The sequence below is a fragment of the Microtus oregoni genome, unplaced genomic scaffold (genome assembly GCF_018167655.1).
Source record: "Microtus oregoni isolate MIOR12 unplaced genomic scaffold, Mior012 000008F_ref0000371, whole genome shotgun sequence".
In the NCBI taxonomy this organism is placed as follows: domain Eukaryota; kingdom Metazoa; phylum Chordata; class Mammalia; order Rodentia; family Cricetidae; genus Microtus; species Microtus oregoni.
In genome coordinates, this window is record NW_024543067.1 from 27618022 (window position 1) to 27636353 (window position 18332).

At 37.5% G+C, this 18332-nt stretch overlaps 1 protein-coding gene across 2 annotated transcripts in view; it reads right to left on the minus strand.

Moving 5' to 3' along the window:
• The window catches only part of Cntn5 (contactin 5), a 1138775-nt gene that overhangs the window by 123684 nt on the left and 996759 nt on the right, over positions 1-18332 (minus strand). For both annotated transcript variants that reach the window (XM_041657731.1, XM_041657730.1), the window contains 2 exons: positions 10889-11016; positions 8166-8341 (listed from right to left, as the gene is read on the minus strand). In XM_041657731.1, coding sequence (XP_041513665.1) covers positions 8166-8341; positions 10889-11016 — 304 coding nt within the window. The remainder of the gene's footprint in view (positions 1-8165; positions 8342-10888; positions 11017-18332) is intronic.

The following is an 18332-nucleotide window of genomic DNA, read 5'->3' on the forward strand; positions in this document are numbered from 1 at the left end:
GAGGGAGCACTGGGGCTGAAACAACCCTTCAGTCCTTTTTTTATCTGGGCCAGGAGACACATTTTCAGAATAGCCCTACACGCTCATTGCTCCTACAACTAAGCACAGGTTAGGGAGTAGAGCACATGAGGTTCTGTCCTTTAAAATGAAAGCAATTTCCAGAATGAGACACAGTCAAATGTCAGTCACTTTCCATAGCTACTAGATGCCAGAATTCCTGGTGGAAGGAAGTCCTAGACCTAAGACCCTAGAACTCACACTATGGGGTTTGCTAGCATGGTTAAATAATATTTTCGGTAGGGATAGATACATTAGTCATGTTTTCCAAGTGATTTCATTGAACAGGCTCATCAGGCAAAAAGAGCAGTGAGAGGGAGAAGAGAAAAGACATGTTTGGAAAATGCTGATTTGTAAATTAAGCCTACTAATCAGTTCTTGTTCTATTTTATTTCTTCTGTGCAACTTTAAATGCTGGGAGGATGAGAGTGTAGACTATGATGGTAATTTGGGTCATAATTTTAACAAGAAAATTTGATGTGAGAAGAGAGTATTCATGTTATAAGGAGCCCATTAGCATTCTTAAGTATTTCTTTGGCTATTTCTTCTAAATAATAGCACATATGTTATTTATACAAAGTTTTTTGTCTTGTGAAGATATTTCTTTGTGGACTGTGGTAGGAAAGATGCTTGATTATCAATATGCTTGATTATCAAGACCTACAAATTATTCTTCAAGGTTCAATCATAGGAAAATTCATTAAAAAATAAATTAGAAGTTTGTCATGAATTATGAAGTAAATAGTTTGTCTAAGTAATTCGTTGTGAAAAGTGGCATGTTAGGTGAGAATAAGAAACAAGATAAAAATGAATCTGTGTATAAACCTGTGTCAAAGCTAGCAGATACACCAGGAAGAGCTACAAGTTCCTGGCTTTATTTCGGGTCACAGAATAGACACAGAACTTCTTCCAGACAAATGTATCCTTCAGTCACACTGAAAGCAACAAAGCCAAGACAACTACAGAATTACAGACATTCAGCTTAGCTTTATATTCATAAACTATAACCAGCAAAGAAGAAATTTTCAGAGACACAGAGCTGGACCTGTCTGTTATCTATATATAGATATAATCTATACCTATGTCTATAGAAATAAATTTATGGGCTTAGAAGCTAGAGGTTATTAAGTGTATGGAGTTTACAATCCATGATAGCAACCCTGATTAAAGAGAAAGACCAGTGTTCATTTATCACTCTCTACAACCCCCAAATACTGGCCTAAAAATCCATGGGGGCAGGTCTGTGCCTCCCTCAGAGACCATAGAACCAAGGTCATCAAGGTTCACAAGTAAGACTTTCTTTCACCTTAGGAAGCTTGATTTCTGCTTTGTACCAAACCAAGCAAACAAAACTAAAACATTGCAGAGATCCCAGTAACTATTCCCATTCTATGCAGTTCTGACTATGCAGTTGATGGACTAAATTTGTTTATTTGTGTGTGTGTGCATGTGAATATACAGTTTCTGTGTGAACACGCGTGTGTGCTGGCTCATGTGCATGCTTTTGGTCACCATAGGAGGGCATTACATGCCCTCACCTACCACACCTAGTCTTGCTGCCTTTAGAAAGGTCTCTCCTGAAACTGTAGCTGGCCATTGGCCAGCCAAGGTGGTGGCAATTCTCTTGTCTCTGAATTTCTCCACTGTTGTGATTTTAGGTATGAACAGTCATGCCTGTATTCTGTTTGTTTGTTTTTGTTTTTTTTTTTATATGGATGCTGAATGTCTGAGCTTCGGTACTCATGTTTGCACAGATGTGTTCCTAAGCAGCAAACCAACTCTCCAGTTAAGGTGAGCTTTAGTTAAATGAGCAAAATGTGCTGATTTTATTGGATGACTAAGCCAACCTTGTCCTATATGATGAATTTATCATCAGATTTTATCAGTTTTTTAAAATGATTAAAAATGCAGAGAGTCAGCCTATCTATTTTGTCTAATATTTTGCATCATTGGCATGGTACTTTTGTCTTACTGTGCTTCTGGCTGTATTGCTGTGTACAGATCGCACACTGAGAGTTAAAAAAAGCATTCCAATTATGGACTGTCTTAGAGGCCAATAACCACAAACTGTGGTAAAGGGGAAAATGTCCTTGCTTTTTATTCAAAATCAGTTAAGAAGGAAAAAGAGAAAAAGGGAATAAATTATTCTGTTTGCAATTATGTTTTAACAGAAAATTGTTTCTTTTAGTCCTAATGACATTAGAACCTCTGAAATGATGGATTCGTGAAACTAAGAAAATGATTCATGCCTATTTTTGCTTTCCTCAACAAACACTGGTGGAGTGGCTGGTTTGTGGGCGTCTTTGGGGCACAGAGACAAAAAGGTGATGAAGCATGTGTTAGACTCCACTTTTTTGATCTAGAGTTCAAAATGATTTAATTGTAAGACATTAGATTAAAGTAGCCAATGCTGATATATGATCATATGAAATATTTATGCACACTGGAAGAGACGGGCATTCCTATCCCTCCTCTCCCACTACTGGACTGATATCTACTCTGACAAGGCAGTGTTTCTTAACACAAACAGGTGGGAAGAACAGACCCCTCCACTTGGGGTCATCTAAAAACTCTGAGCGCTTTGAAAATAGCCACTTTCCATGTCAGCTGCCCAGAAAATCAGTTGGTGGTTATTTCGTGTTCAGTCCCACTTAAACATTTTGTAGGGTATTGGGGAAAGCTGGCATGAAGCAATTACGCCACAGGAGAGGACTGCTGGAGAGAACAGAAAGTTGGTAGACTCCCAGGTGGCCAGGATCCAGATATAGACAAAGAGCCAAGAGCAGATGTTACACTGGTAGGAAGACTGAGTTTTAGACCACAGCGTTGGAGGAGAGCAGAACATCCAGGGGCCCAGATTATTTCGTAAGTGTGAATATTCCTAATGGCCAGAATTAGTCAGAGAAAATGGGTGTCTTGTACTGATCTGCTCCAGCTGATCAGTGTGCTGATTAGGGATGCAGTCCTCCAAGACTCCTGCATGCTGATTTAATGAAGAGGCTCCAGCAGAAGCCTCGAGTTGTTCCTAATACCCTGCTGTCCTTAACAGCATGTCTGAAGAGTTCGTTGACTTTAACTCCAGTCATACTTCCTAGAAATGGAATGGTCCAATCAAGAAATCAAATCATTCTGTTCTGAGGCTTTCACTCCTCAGTTAAGATACTCATTTCCCAAAAGACAAACAAGGAGCGGAGGCATTTGTACCAGGGAAAGGGACGTGGTGGGAACGTTTCATCTGAGGCAAAATCCTCTAGGTACTAAAGGTTTTTATATTATGGCTTTTTATTCACCTACAACTCTGCAGAACCCATGGCTATAAATTAGGCATGCTTATGATTCTCAGACGTGGGAAATGGGTTATTAAATCACTCGTTCCAGTACCACTCCTAGCTAAGGAGCTACGGGCAATATGTAGCTGCAGGAGAGGGAGTCGACTATACTTCAGAGGAAGGCCACACACTTAAGAATATATAGGCATCACAGATGGGACTTAATGAATTAAAAAGAAAAAAAACCAAGAGAGGATACCCAGTTGACTGTGTAAGAAAAGGATTGGATCTAGGAGGAATTGGGAGAGGGAATTAATATGAGTAAAACATGCTGTATGAAATTCTCAAAATCTGCTTTTAAAAATGAAAGAAAAAGTATGAAAAAAAAACAAGGCAAATTCTCTCCAGTTTTCTGACAGTCTGCTCTGACTGATAATGGAACTGATTCTGGAAGTGTGTGAGTTCCTTATTGTTGAAGAGCCACTGCAAACACTAATACCCAAAGAAGAGCCAGGTACCATTTGGGTCAACTCTAGGTCCTTGCTCAGCACTGAGATGCAGAATCCCTTCTCCAGCCTTGATTTTCTTTCTCTCTTTTTGTCTGTCTTATTGCTGCCCTATAAAGTCTGTATCATGTAGAATAGACAATGTGCCTCATCAAATAATATAAATTAATATGGTTGCGATGAGAATCAACAGTGTGTGTGTATCTTAGCGATTGGCAAACAATAGGTAGTCATTTTCTCGTTTATCTCTATAAGAAAAGATCATATTCCTCTTTCTTGTCTGGTTTCCACCAACATTTGACTATTACAAAAATTAGCAATTAATATTCTTTCAATTCTTTAAATAACATCTCATTAAACTGAGGCAGGCATCCAATTTACACTCATTTAGCCGCAACTCCTAAGTGCCAGGATTATATATATGTGCCCCCACCCCTAGCCACAATTTTTTTCTTTGTTTATTTTATGGTCATATTTTTCTTGAGTTACTTAATGACCTGCACAATCTGTATACTTGTTAAAGGCAGGGATCAATGATTCTATTTTCATTTCTCATGAGTTTTAGACAAAGGTTGGGAAAATATTAGGCAGCCAAAGAATACAGTAAGGGTAAACTTTAAAGTAGAGTCAATATACTATGGTTTTTAAGTATACAGCCTTTTAAACCTCTAACCAATTTAGAATTCACTTATGTAGCCTAGAAAAGTGTGACTCCTCAATTTCTTTATTTTCCCCTCAAAATTAGAATGAAGTCTATATCCTAGCTCCCTATACTTTTAAAAAATGTGATTGATGTCTTAAACAATGTTGCCTTTGCTACTTTCTCTTAAAGTTACTCAATGAGTATTGACTTCTTGTCTACTACAAACCCTCACTGCGCTGTGTAGATCACTGGTTCTTCTTTGCTCTGAAGACATAGTTTAACCCATTCTGCCTTTTAGCTGTTGCTTGACATGTTCGCTCTTTGAAATGATGCAGTTTTCCGTAGGCACCGGGTGAAACCTTGCCCACCCAGCAGCTTTTCAGATAACAACCCTTTCAGGCAGCTGCATGCTTAAATCACCATGTTATACCAGACCTATTTTTCTCTATGTACTTGCATTGTTCTCTCTTAGGGGTGAAGGGTTATATTTTAACTGTCGGTTAACCACATCACTTAGCATTGAATATTTTTTGATGATGGGGAACCTCCACCAATCACATTCAGTTTGGGGTGTGTTCCCCTTGGGGGCAAAGAATACAGATAAATCTTGTGGGTGCGCTTCCTACTTCCTCTTCATTTTCCTGAGCTCCACTGGAACGCTGGCTTTGTAAGCTCCCCTTCTTCCTTTATTAAAGCTGAATATTTTATATTAAAGCTAGTCTGGTTAATTCTAATTGCCGGCCGTTTACCCCCCATTATTTTAAGAACAAGTTTACTTATTTGCCCCATTCCATTTATTTATATTATTAGTCAAAAGAAATTGAGTAGAATTTGATGAAATATTTATGGATAGACTGGCCCCTTTTAGTGATGTCTTTGGTAATAGACTCACCCCAAATCAGCCAGCTTACCAGGTTTCTAAAACAAGGCCTCAGGAAAGAGAGCAAGCAAAACAGAAGTATTCCATTGCTGTCAGAGCAATCCTGTTGTTTGTTATGGAATTGGAAAAATTCCATCAATTTCCATTTATTCTTTTTAAATGCACTCCTAAAGCCACTGTCTATGTAAGACATGACACATACAATGTATGCAGATATTTTTAAAATGTCCTACACAAGGATTTAGTTATAAATTCATATAAAAATACAGAACTCATAAATAAATGAGTTGAAGGGTTAATATTACTATTAGGATGTATTTCTGTATCAGTGGAGATGCTAAATATTATCGGTGAGATCTCCCCATTCTTCAGCTTGAGGTTTGGCTGTTTCAATTTATCCTAGTGAGTGAAAATATACTAAGGCACTCTTTCCTTCTTTTCTATCTCACTGCCCTCACTCAGCCCTCCCCTTGTCACCCACTGGCAGCATCACCAGGTAGTAGCAGCAGGTGCAGGTAACAGCACCCAGAGTTTCAGTCAAGGACTTACTCTGTATTCTTCCAGGTGCCACTTGCCTTTCCTAGGATCCTTAATGTTCTATCTCCAGATGATCTCTAAGCCTAGACTTTGGTATTCAGAGCAGACTTAGTAACCATACTTTTCTTCCTGCATCCCTGACTTCCAGGGTGTCCCCCTAAGCCTCTCTGGGAGAGGTCTGCAACAGCTCACAGGGCCTCTCAAAGCCTTCTTACTGATAGAATTTCAAATCACCCCAAAGCACCAGTTTTGTCCAGACATAAACCTGCAGGGAAGCAGGGGCAACGGGGAACTTCACGCCGCCTGTATCCTTAACACAAACCCGGGTCTTAAATACGCGAGGGATTTGTGACGAGCAATTCCTTTTACATTTCACAGCTTTGCTTCTACAAAATATCTTAAGTACACACCTATTTCTAGAAATCATTTCCAATATGTTAAAACACAAGTCTTACACTGCCTTAAAGCTAGAGATTTTTTTCACTCCAAAGATTAATTATAATATGGCTTATGACTCTGCACAAGGCTGGCATAGAGCAAGGGGCCAGTTTTGCATCTCTTAAGGAAAAGATTGTGTACACACACAAAGAGCGTGGATCAGGCATTCATGAAAAACATCAAAGATATTAATTTATAGAAATGATATCAGCCCAAAATGGTCACACCTAAGAGGCAGCACCCAAAATTCTTTTATTTTATAACATTTTCAAGTCCATCAATTTGTTTATTGTTATATTAAGAAGTAGGGCATGCTTCTATGTAGAAAGTCATTGATCATTTCAGATATATTTTACTTTATGATTATTGTTAAAATGAATATTTACAGCTAATCCTGAGAAAACATATTTTATCAGTCTATTTTTGTGTAGATAATAGTTTGAGTTCTGCTTAATGATGTGATTAAAAATGTTATGAGTGTATAATTAAGTCAAATCAGAGGAAGAGAAATCCCACCCAAGTTGTAAAAAATGAACTTGGTACGATCTAAATATTTTATATACAACTTAACCAACTACAACTGGTTGCTCAATAAGACAATTAGAAATTCAGTTAGAATGTGCTTCTGACATAGAGTCTCCCCTCTTAGGTGCAAAGTAAACTGGCATAATTTGGATGAAAGTGTTCAATTTATGTCATATTGGCAAATGCAATAAAGTCCATTTTCCCCTTTCTAAATGAAAGGATTTGATTGGAATTCAAGTTGAGAAGAATTGAAGAAATTATCTGGTCCAGATTTTTACTTCCTGTTGTAAGAAGATGGCTCTAGGAAGCGCCTGTAGTTGACAAGGGATGGAGTTGAGCTCCGTCCAAAGAATTGCTAACTTTAGCTTTAAGACCTTTTTCTTCCCTGATATCACAGAATTAGTTTAAGCTAAGTCCAATGCAAGGTGACTTTCACCATTTGAATTCATTTTCATTTTTACTTTCTAGTGTTTCTCAAAGTATTTTTAGAGAAACAACACCCTAATATTAAGAATAATATTTAATATTACATTTTTAGAGAAAAGTGTAGTTGGGCCAAACTTGTTAGTCAATATAGAAAGAAAATTGAGGCCCATCTCACCGCCCTTACCATTTGTTCCCTGGCCTTTCTCGCTGTCTTGCTAAGCTGCTCTTTCATGTCTCAATGAATCCGTGGAACAGTGACTTTCTCTCACTTCTTTATGCAGTTCAAAAACTGATGTGGTCTGTACTATGCAGTGCACATAATTTATCACCCTATTTGATTGATTACTATCAGATATTTAATATTAAGTATTACTAAAATACAAAGATTGGACAGACAAGAAAGATATATGTCCATGAGCATTTATTGGAAGCTAGTGAACATGTATGACTATGTGTTGTGGGTTTAACCTTTATAACTTCCAACAAGCTGGTGAGCCTCCAAAATTTTCACTACTTTGTAAGGAGCAGGGAAGACTCATTTATTTTATTATAGTTACAGCAAACAAATATTTAAATAGTAGAGTATTTACTTTATATAACAATATGATTTCTAGAAACAACATGGAAACATTTATGCTATCACTAAACTAATTTAGCAAAGGTGAGGAAACCAGACTCACATACTAATGATTTGGAAAGTTCCTGCTGGGAATTGAAATAATATTTTCAGTTTTACATGACATAAAATAATAGAAAAAAGTAATTGTTTTAATCGCATGGGGTTTTCTCTATGCTCTTTTTGGCACTTTATAGATAAAACATTTTTACATTTGAGTCAAAACACATGCAACTACTACTCAAGAAGAAAAAGTATATAAACTTACAGCCCTGATGTTTTCAAAATGTCCACCTTCTTTCTCAAAGTCAATAGGTTGTCCTTTCAGTGTCCAGTAGAAAGTGACATCCAAACTAGAGTCGTGAATGGCTTTGCAGTTGAGGACAATACTCTCTCCGACAGTTAACTCTGTTTTTTTAGGAGTAAGCTCTATCCTTGTGGGTTCTATTAGGGTAAAAACACATGCATTAGTATAATCACTTCCCAGCACCTTACATCACAAACTGTAGAGAAAACTTAAACATGGAACATGTACAGCTGCTGCAGATACATGCATCAGATTTTCATTTGTGTCTTCAACTGTATTATCAAAGGCTGAAATACTATGGATTTAGCATCTGAACCACCTCCAAATTACTCTCCCAATGGAGTATTGGACTTGCTTTATGCTGGAAAAAACCTGTTAGGAACTGAGAGGAGGCATAAAAGAAGAACTAGTTGTATAATTATGAAATATAATTTTTGATACTTTGTGGCTGTTTAACTATATAAAACCTTTAAAGAGCTGAGTGGTCAAGGTTTTATTGCAGCAAGAATATTCTAACTGCTTACTGGTAACAACCAAATTTCAAAACTGACATTTTTAATAATATTTTATGGACTCAGAGGAACATTGAACCAATAAAATGGCATTGATCATGCACCCAATGATTAAGATTAAATGACTGTGATGTGTTATGAATAAAGTAGAGAGGTTTTTGTTTTCTCTGTCCTACAGTCTTAGATACAAACAGGGAAGGAATAGAGGCATGGGACTTAGCAAGGGCTTTATTTTATTCTAAACTCTATCACTTGTGAGTGAATCCTCCAATAAGAAAACAATACTTCTAGCTGTCTGCGGGTCTTTTCATACCTAGCACCCTTGAGAGCAGTTCTGAGAAAAGCACAGGCTGAAGGCAAGAGTGAGACGCTAACGCTGAATCCTCCTGAGGTGACGCCATGTTTGGTAGTCTAAGTAATGGCTTCATCAGACAGCACAGGCAGTGTACTGTAGTTGAAGGTTTGTGGAGATAACGTTTTTTGAGCAACCCTATTTCCCATTTCATTCACAGTTAAGGAAGAATATTTATCATTGATAAAAGTTTCTGGTTCCATCACCATCTGGTCAGAAGATAGACTAGTATACAGGGAGACCAGGACAAAGACTGGGCCACTATGTTGAATGACAGTAATGTTTGGTAAGCATAGAAATATTTGAAAACATTATATTCTGTTCTTACCTTGATGTTTGCCTTTTCTCCTATTGTAATTTTGACTATTTGAGCAATGATTTTATTTCTAAGGTAGAACAAGGTGAACCAAATTGTATCTCCAGTGAACAGTCTGTTAACATTAATTATAATAACAGTTGTGAATCACATTACCTATCTCCAAAACTCTTCTTCATTTTCCAAACCTAAACTATTTCCCCATTTTTGTAGGCCAAGTATGACTTCTGAGTAATAGATGTATAAGAAAGAAACAGTTACTTCATAATTCAGTTGTAACAAAACCACTTCGCTAATTGATGGGATTTTTCTACCTAAAATAAGAGTTTAAAAACTGTTTTAAAGATTTTATTTTGACGTTTACCCTCTGTGTGCTTGTTAGTTAAGTTGCCCATGGAGACTACAAGAGGACATCAGAGTTCCCAGAGCTGGAGTTACCAGCCAGTGAACATGGCTCCCAGGAAATTTGCAAGAGTAGCAAAAGCTCTTAATTGCTGATCTGTCTCTTCAGCCCCCACTTCCATTTTTAAAAACAGCTAAATTATTTCAAACAATGTCATTGACCTGAAATAAAGTTCATTTAGACCTAGGAAATTAGTAAGCCTATAGGCAGTAAGATTGACTTCACACAGAAATGAAGGCATTGAAGACATATACCTGTGAATATCTCTGAACAGCTGTGGCACAGGTGACTTTAGGTGCATGCCTTCACTCACTGGGATGGGGTCTCTTACTGTTACCCTGTTCTGCCCCAATCCCTGGGTAAAGTAATGACAAATGCACATTTTTAGTTGTTGTGAAAATTATATCTGGTAGAGGGGGAAGTGTCAGAGAATGAACTCAAGGCTTCAGGCATATGAAGTAATTGCTCTGTCATGGGGCTACCCTAGCCCAGGTAGTGAAGCAAATTTTTATTTTTTTAACATTCTTCAAATTTTGTTATCATGAATAAAATTCATAAACATTTTCATTATTTTATTAATTTTGTTCTAAGGAAGATACTGAAATTTCTACAAATAGTGAATTCCTTTTGGTTTTTTGTGTGTTCATTTATTTATATTTTTGTGACATGTTTTTCCACTTTATCTCAGACTGGCTTTGAAGTTACAGTAATTCTCTTGACTCTGTGTGTGTGTGTATGTGTGTGTCCTGACTTGATGCTAGAAATAGGACCTGGGTCCTCTGCAAGATCAATAAATGCTCTTAACTGCTCGACCATCTCTCTGCTTGCCATTCCACCAGAGTTTTACAACTAAGCAATGTCAGCCCAAATGTTGGTGTTGCAAGTGTGAGCCACCATTCCTTGCTTTGTTTTAATTCTTTAAGTGACAGAAGTGAAAATTTGGTTGTATTAGTTCTGTGTTTTTAACAAACTTTTAAACCAAGACATTCACACCAATCAATGCAAACACATGTACATGCAATTGTATTTACTTTTCTCCCCTGATGCTGAGGCTAGGAAGCCGCGGCTGTGGAATATCGGGCATGTTACCTGTTATCTTACCTTTGACAGACAGTGAAGCAATAATCTCTGCAGAACCGAAAATGTTCTCTCCTTGACAAATGTACTTTCCCTCATCTGCTTTAGAAGCATTTAGGATCCGCAGGCTTCCGTCTGGAAGAATAGCTATTCTGAAAAGTATTAAAAAGGTTTGTTCCTGTTTCATCACAAAATAAACGGCAAGAACTTCCAAGGGAGTCCAAACCTCCTCTAAGGAGATAGATAATAAGTAAGACAAGGGGCTGGAGAGATGGCTCAGAGGGTAAGAGCATTGCCTGCTCTTCCAAAGGTCCTGAGTTCAATTCCCAGCAACCACATGGTGGCTCACAACCATCTGTAATTAGGTCTGGTGCCCCCTTCTGGCCTGCAGGCATACACATAGATAGAATATTGTATACATAATAAATAAATATTAAAAAAAAAATAAGTAAGACGAAGGAGCCCTATTGAAAATATGAAGTGGTAGATGCTTTCTCCTCTTTAAGATTTGATGTAATAAATACACTTAATATCTTCTTTTATACAAAAGATGAAGAAACTTTCAAGTTGCTTTTTTTGTGATAGTTTTTGACAGTTAAAGTGGTGGAGAAAGGTGACCCCAAATTCAGCTTTATTACCTGATGCTCTAATATCACTCAGGCAGATTTTACTACCAAGCTAAGGTATTCCACCTTATACCAAAAGTGACCTCAAAAATCAAACAGAAAGAGAAACAGCATGAAAACATAGAAGAGGACAAGTACAGTCAGAAAAGGAACAGTGTGCTGCTGCGAGGTGATTAGTGGCTTCCCCAGCACCACACTGGGTTAGCGGGATGTGTCCTGCTAACCAGGCTGCTCACACTAGACTAGGAAGCACAGGAATGTGATGCTCCAGTCTACAATTGGGCCCCTGCATGACCTTTGGTAAAAGTGAGCCTTCAGTTTTCTATAAAGGTGAAAAATTAAAGCATTATTAAAAGTTTTAGAAGTTCAGTGCAAATGAGGCTGGCTTTTGAAATTACCACATTCCCCGATGTATTTATCATTCCGGGAATTTATGCACTTCGGATTTAATTAGCACTTTGGTCATTTTCTCCCTTCCATGCTTGTGAACTAGGACTCATTATTTCAACAGTACAGCAATTCACACAAACCGTTTGAAATGCTGAAGCAAGGTTTGTGTTTTAGGTGATGCTGATCTAAATCTCCAGAATTACATCCTCAAATCATGACAACAGCTTACATCATGTTTATATCTTACTGACTTGTGAAGATTAAATAACAATGCCTAAATTCGGTTTAGTTGTATTACTTCAATTTATTTTAGGATGCATGTTCAGTATTGTTTATCACCCAGGGCTGACAGTTACTTAGAGCTTTGAACTTCATAACAATTGATATGTAATTTTAGAATGCTTAAAAGGTATGGCCTATAATGAATAATGATACCAGTTTAAAAATGTCACGTGGTTTTCACTAAAGTTCAGTCTTGATTTGAAAGATGGAAGAAGGAAGATCAACTCAGTATCAAGACAAAGAATGGAGACATTTGTCTTCTTCATCATGTAGACAGTTACTACTTGAAATTCATGGAAAATACAGAGCCTGTGGAAGCTATGTAGTCTGTGATTGGGGTGATGGCTAAGCAGTTAAAAGCACTTATTGCCACACAGAGACCTGTGTTGAGTTCCTAGCACCTATTTCAGGGAGCTCACAGGTTCCTGTAATTCTAGCCGCAGGAGAAATGACATGCTCTTCTGCATGCCATGGCTGCACACACACTCACACACTCACACATTCACACACACACTTGCCCATATGCACATAATTCAAAATGAAATAAACCTTTTTTAAAGAATTACATTAATTGGGTGGTGGTGCACGCCTTTAGTGCCAGCACTCTGTTGGCGGAGACAGGCAGATCTCTGTGAGTTTGAGGTTAACCTGGTCTACAGAGCAAGTTTCAGGACATCCAGAGCTACACAGAGAAACTCTGTCTTAAAAAACAAAACCAAACAGCAAAAGTTAAACAATTCCTCAAGATGAACGATGTAAAGTTCTATCTATTGTTTGGAAAGTGCTTGTTTATTTTCAGACCAGAAAATAGCTTATTCCGGTGTATCCCTATAACACATATAGTACAAACCACGTATTTGAAAAAAAAATTATATTTTTGTATACAAAACTCTGTATTTCTTGCCCTCAAATTATAAGCCATTGATTTATTTCTAAATTACTATAATTTTCACATACTGTTAATATTTTGAAAATATTTAGATTTTATCAACTAAAATAAAGCTTAATATGACAGAAGAGACGTATGACTTTCAAGTTCATTTTTTTTTTTAAGAGAAATAAATGTATCTCAGCTACTGGTAGTATTTCAGCTCTTGATTTAAGATGAATGCATTCTCGCTGATAAGCAATGTTCTAGTTTCCTTTCTGTTGTTGCCATAAGTTACCCTTACAAAAGACAAGGTGTGGGAAAATGTTTATTTACGCTCTAGGTCACAGTTTGTCATAGGAGGGAGGTTGCAACTCGAAACCAGTAGTTATATCCACACCCAAGAGTAGAGAGAGGATGAAAGCATGATTCTCAGTATTGCGCTTGTTTTCAGTACTTACACAGTTCAGGATCCCCTGTGTAGGCAAAGGAGCTGCGCACAGAGGATGGGGGTTTTCCACACAAATTAACACAATCAATAAGATACAGACATGCGTACAGCTAACCTGATCTGTACAGCTATTTGCTGAAACTTCTCTCCTAGGTGATGCTAGATTAGATTAAGCGGATATTTAAAATCAACCATTACATTAAGTAACAGATCTTTCTTTTAAGAGATTATTTATGAACATACCTGTGCTTTGGACCACTAGCCTACTTGTGAGGATGAAGATTTTGAATGCTATGCTATTCATGCACTAAATAGCAGTGCTGTTTAACTAAAATCTCCTGATTTAAAATGTAAATCTTCACCTTTTGTTTTTTAACTTGGAAAAGACAAAGCAGGTAATGAATGAGATTTACATCACAATGTCTGGCTACCACACACATAATTACTTAAATAATTGGAGACTAAATTAATATTTCCAGCCTCATTATCTTCTCCCCTCTCTTGTTACTATTTGACTGCTCCATTTATGGATGTTCTGATTCGGGGATTAATTTTGTGTAAGGCATCCTTGAACTTGGATTTGGGTAGTAAAGAAATGGGGAGAAGAAAGTTTGTAGGAGGTGGTTTGAGAATGGCAAAGCAGCATATTACTTGATATGAAGCTCAACAAGCTCAGATCTCTAGATTCTATGCCCGGTTTTGTTCTCACCTACAACTAATGACTGGGTTTGTCTTGTTAAGCCATCCAGTGTCCTCTTCCATCATCCAGGTCCCTGGCTCACAGGCATACTATTAACAGTGGGATGTGCATGTTTACTTCCAAAACACCATGGCTACTTTCATTTCCATCTTGGTTCTCCTATTGCACAGCTAGTGCACACCTTTCTAAATAGACTGCTTGTCTAAGAATAGGATTTGTTTTGATGCTGCCATATTGTTTAGTGACTATGTCTTTCACATTCTGTTGTAATGACAGATGACTGTTGTAATGGCTGAGAGAATGGATTTGAAAGGAGGAAGGCTTAAGCTGGCTTACTGTCAGAGGCTTTTCCCATGGCCGACTGGCTCTATTGCTTAGAGCCTGCGGAAAGGCAGAACATCATGGAGATGTAAGTGACATAGAAAACCTGCTCACCTCAAGGCATCCAGCAAGTAGAAAGGAGAGGATGGCTGAGGGACAAGGCCTGCCCTTCTAGAGCACACCCTGAATGACCTCCTTCCTCAAACCTATGCACTGCCTCTGAGTTTCCCCCATGCCCCATAAATACTGCACTAATACTATTAAATAAGAAATGCATTTGTCTAATGACAGCACATTTTCATGATGTCATAGCTTCTCAGTAGTATCCACTGTTCAGTTAGAGCCTCGGCCATGCCTGCTATCTAAGCCCTGTTAGTGATGAGGCTTTTCCCTTTAAAGAATCTCTTCCTTCCCTTCAGTCCTGCCCTTACCATTTCCCTTTCTGTCCTGACTCCTTGTATTGCTTCCCCTTCTTTTCATTTCCTTCCCTTTTCTTCGTCTACTTTTGAAAATTTTGTTAATTTATTTTTAACACCTCAATGTCTTTTTTCTCTTTCTCTTTTTTATAAATGTCCCTTTTCCATACAATGTATCCTGTTCACAGTTTCCCTCTCTCAACTCCTCTGCTCTCCTCCCCACTACCCTTCCCATCCAATCCACAACTTTTCTTTCTCTTATTAAAAAACAAATAGGCCTCTAAAGAATACTAACAAAATGGGATAAAACACAAACAATAAAAGAAGAAAATTTATTGTTAACTGTATCTGTGCATAGAAGTGAGAGAATGAGAAGGAGGAGAGATAGGAGGGATGTCTTTCAGTTCTTGTAAGGTCACAGATGTCGTGTATTTTGACACTTATTCTTAAGATTTCTTTATCCTAATCGCCCCGTAAGAGTCAGCTCAAATGTACTCATGGCATGTGTCTTTCAAGCACAAGGTGCATTTGTAGTGCTTCCTGTTTAGGGTCCCTCACATCCTCAGTTAAATTTATTGTTCTTTCCTCCTTAGCACGTCACATTCTTTTTTTTTTTTTTCACAGAGTGACTGAAGGGGTAACTAGAACTATGGCACTAACTGTACCATGATGAACAATAATCTGAGCCTTGGATTCACTGGCACCTAGAAGATAAATCAGCATAATCACTGACAGCCCCAAACATACCTATTAGAGGAAAAGATGAGTAGAAAGGTAAGAATACATGCAACACCACAAGAGCAACACGGCAATAAAACCTAAAAACCCTACAACAGCAAGACTTGAACATCCAAATATGGATGAACCAGAAGAAAATGAAACTCTTAAAGAGGAAATGAGAAATTTCCTCAAAGAAATGGAGGAAAAGACAAACAAAAAATTGGAAGACATCAGCAAATCCCTTAAGGAAAACCAATAAAAAGCAATCAAACATATGAAAGAAACTATTCACGACTTGAAAACTGAAATAGAGACAATAAAGAAAATATAAGCCGAGCGAATTATACAAACAGAAATCATGAGAAAAATGATCAGGAACCACAAATACAAGCATGAACAGCAGAATACAAGAGATGGAAGAGAGAATCTCAAGCGCTAAAGATACAATAGAGGTAATAGACTCATCAATCAAAGAAAACATTAAATCTAAAAAAAGCTTAACACAAAAAATCTAGGAAATAGAGGACACCAAAATAGGCCAAACCTAAGACTAATAGGTATAGAAGAAGAAGTTGTTCAACTCAAAAGCACAGAAAATATATCTAACGAAACCATAGAAGATAACGTTCTCAACCTACAGAAAGACGTGCCTATGAAGATACAAGAAGCTTATAGAACATCAAATAGACTGGATCAAAAAACAGAAGTCCCCTCACCACATAATAATCAAAACATTAAACATACAAAGTAAAGAAAGAATATTAAGAGCTGCAAAGGCCAAGTAACATATAATGACAGACCTATCAGAATTATACCTGACTTTTCATTGGAGACAATGAAAGCCAGAAAGTCCTAGTCAAGCGTTATGGAGACATGAAGAGACCACGGATACCAGCCCAGACTACTATACCTAGCAAAACATTCAAACACCATAAAAGGACAAAACAAGATATTCCATGAAAAAACCAGGTTTAACCAACACCTAGCCACAAACCCAGCCCTACACAAAATACTAGAAGGAAAACTCCAACCTAAGGAAGTTGGCTACATCAACAAAAACACAGACAATTGATGGTCTCATAGCAGCAAATCCCAAAGAAGGAAAAAATGCACAAATTTAATTTCTCTCTTTATTTCTTCCTTGACCCATTGATGATTCAGGTGAGCATTGTTTAAATTCCATGTGTTTGTGAGTTTTCTGGAATTAGTATTGCTGTTGACTTCTAGTTTTAAAACATGGTGATCTGATAAGATACATGGAGTTATTCCATTTTTCTTTGTATTTGCTGAGGTTTGTTTTGTTATCGAGTATGTAGTGAATTTTTGAGAATGTTCCATTAGGTGCTGAGAAGAAAGTATATTATTTTTTGTTTTAATGGAATATTCTATAGATGTCTGTTAAGTCCATTTGAGTCATAACATCTGTTAGTTCCATTATGTCAATGAGCACGTCACATTCTTGTAGGAAGTGAGAACACAATGACCCAAGCATCTCTCTCCATCACTCCAATATCCTGCTTCTCTGTCTCCTCCCACCCCATGCTGGTGAGGCTTTTAGGGGCCAGCTAACTTGGTAAAATATTGAAGGGAGAAGAGTGTCTAGAGAGAAAGAGGGACAGGGACATGGTGTCAACTACACAGCCATATGCACAGATGGTAAAACGCATTTCTGTGACACCGGATTTTAGAGTAGAATGTGTAACTATGCTAGTCAAAGCTCATTTTACAGACCAAAAACTATAAGTCAAAGAAATAAAAATGGTGTGTTTGAGCATCAGTTACTAAAAGAAGAAAAAAGCTGTCAATAGTTCCTAGTGCTGTTGAGCAGAAAGTACTTGTGACAGTTTCCTTTGCTCCATAGCACATGATGACAGACTTGAAAGCAAGAACACCTTTGATTGCCTCTTTCCTTATTTAGAAGCTGAAGGATGGATGGCCTAGGTGGATTCATTGTTTAAAATGTTCTAAATGTTCAAGATATGATGGGGTAGGATCTTGTCTGCCTGCTGTGCAGGACTGCCTTCCAAGTTCATGCTTGTTTTGAGCAGAATTCATGATGATCAAGGCTGCTATTTCTTTGCTAGCTTTGCGCTGGCTGCTGCTCTTCCATTTCAGAAGTATCTTGAGTTCCTAGGCTCTCCATCAGATTATATTATATTACATATTATAGCAGTGAGCATATCATTTCTTAGAAGAGTTCATAATTTATTAGTAGTATAAGCTTTCAATGCAGAAAGCATTGGGCTTAATTTGCTGCCATATATACATATCTTCCACGTTTGATTTCAAGCAACTACTTAATTTTTTTAACTATAAGACTAGCATAATAAAACCCAACTAGTTCTTTTGAAGTATTAGTTAGATAATATATGTAACTTATTATTCTTCTTTTGAGAGCAGTGTGTGAAAACAGAGGAGGGACAGTCACCAAAGTCATGAGGTCAGAAGGATCATGAAGTCTTGAAGAATCAAATGGCCAGTTCCAAGATGACAGCAAAAAGGGCACAGTAAAACACAAGATGGGAGAGGATGAGACAGAAAATCATACAGATATTGGTGTGGTGTGAATACAACCTGGTTCCTCAAAATAGCACAGAACTGTCAGCTATCCCAATACCTTCATTGAACTATGAAAGGCAGACCAGAAGCTTGTATATTTGACACACATTGGAGAGTTCCTATATGTAGATGAAC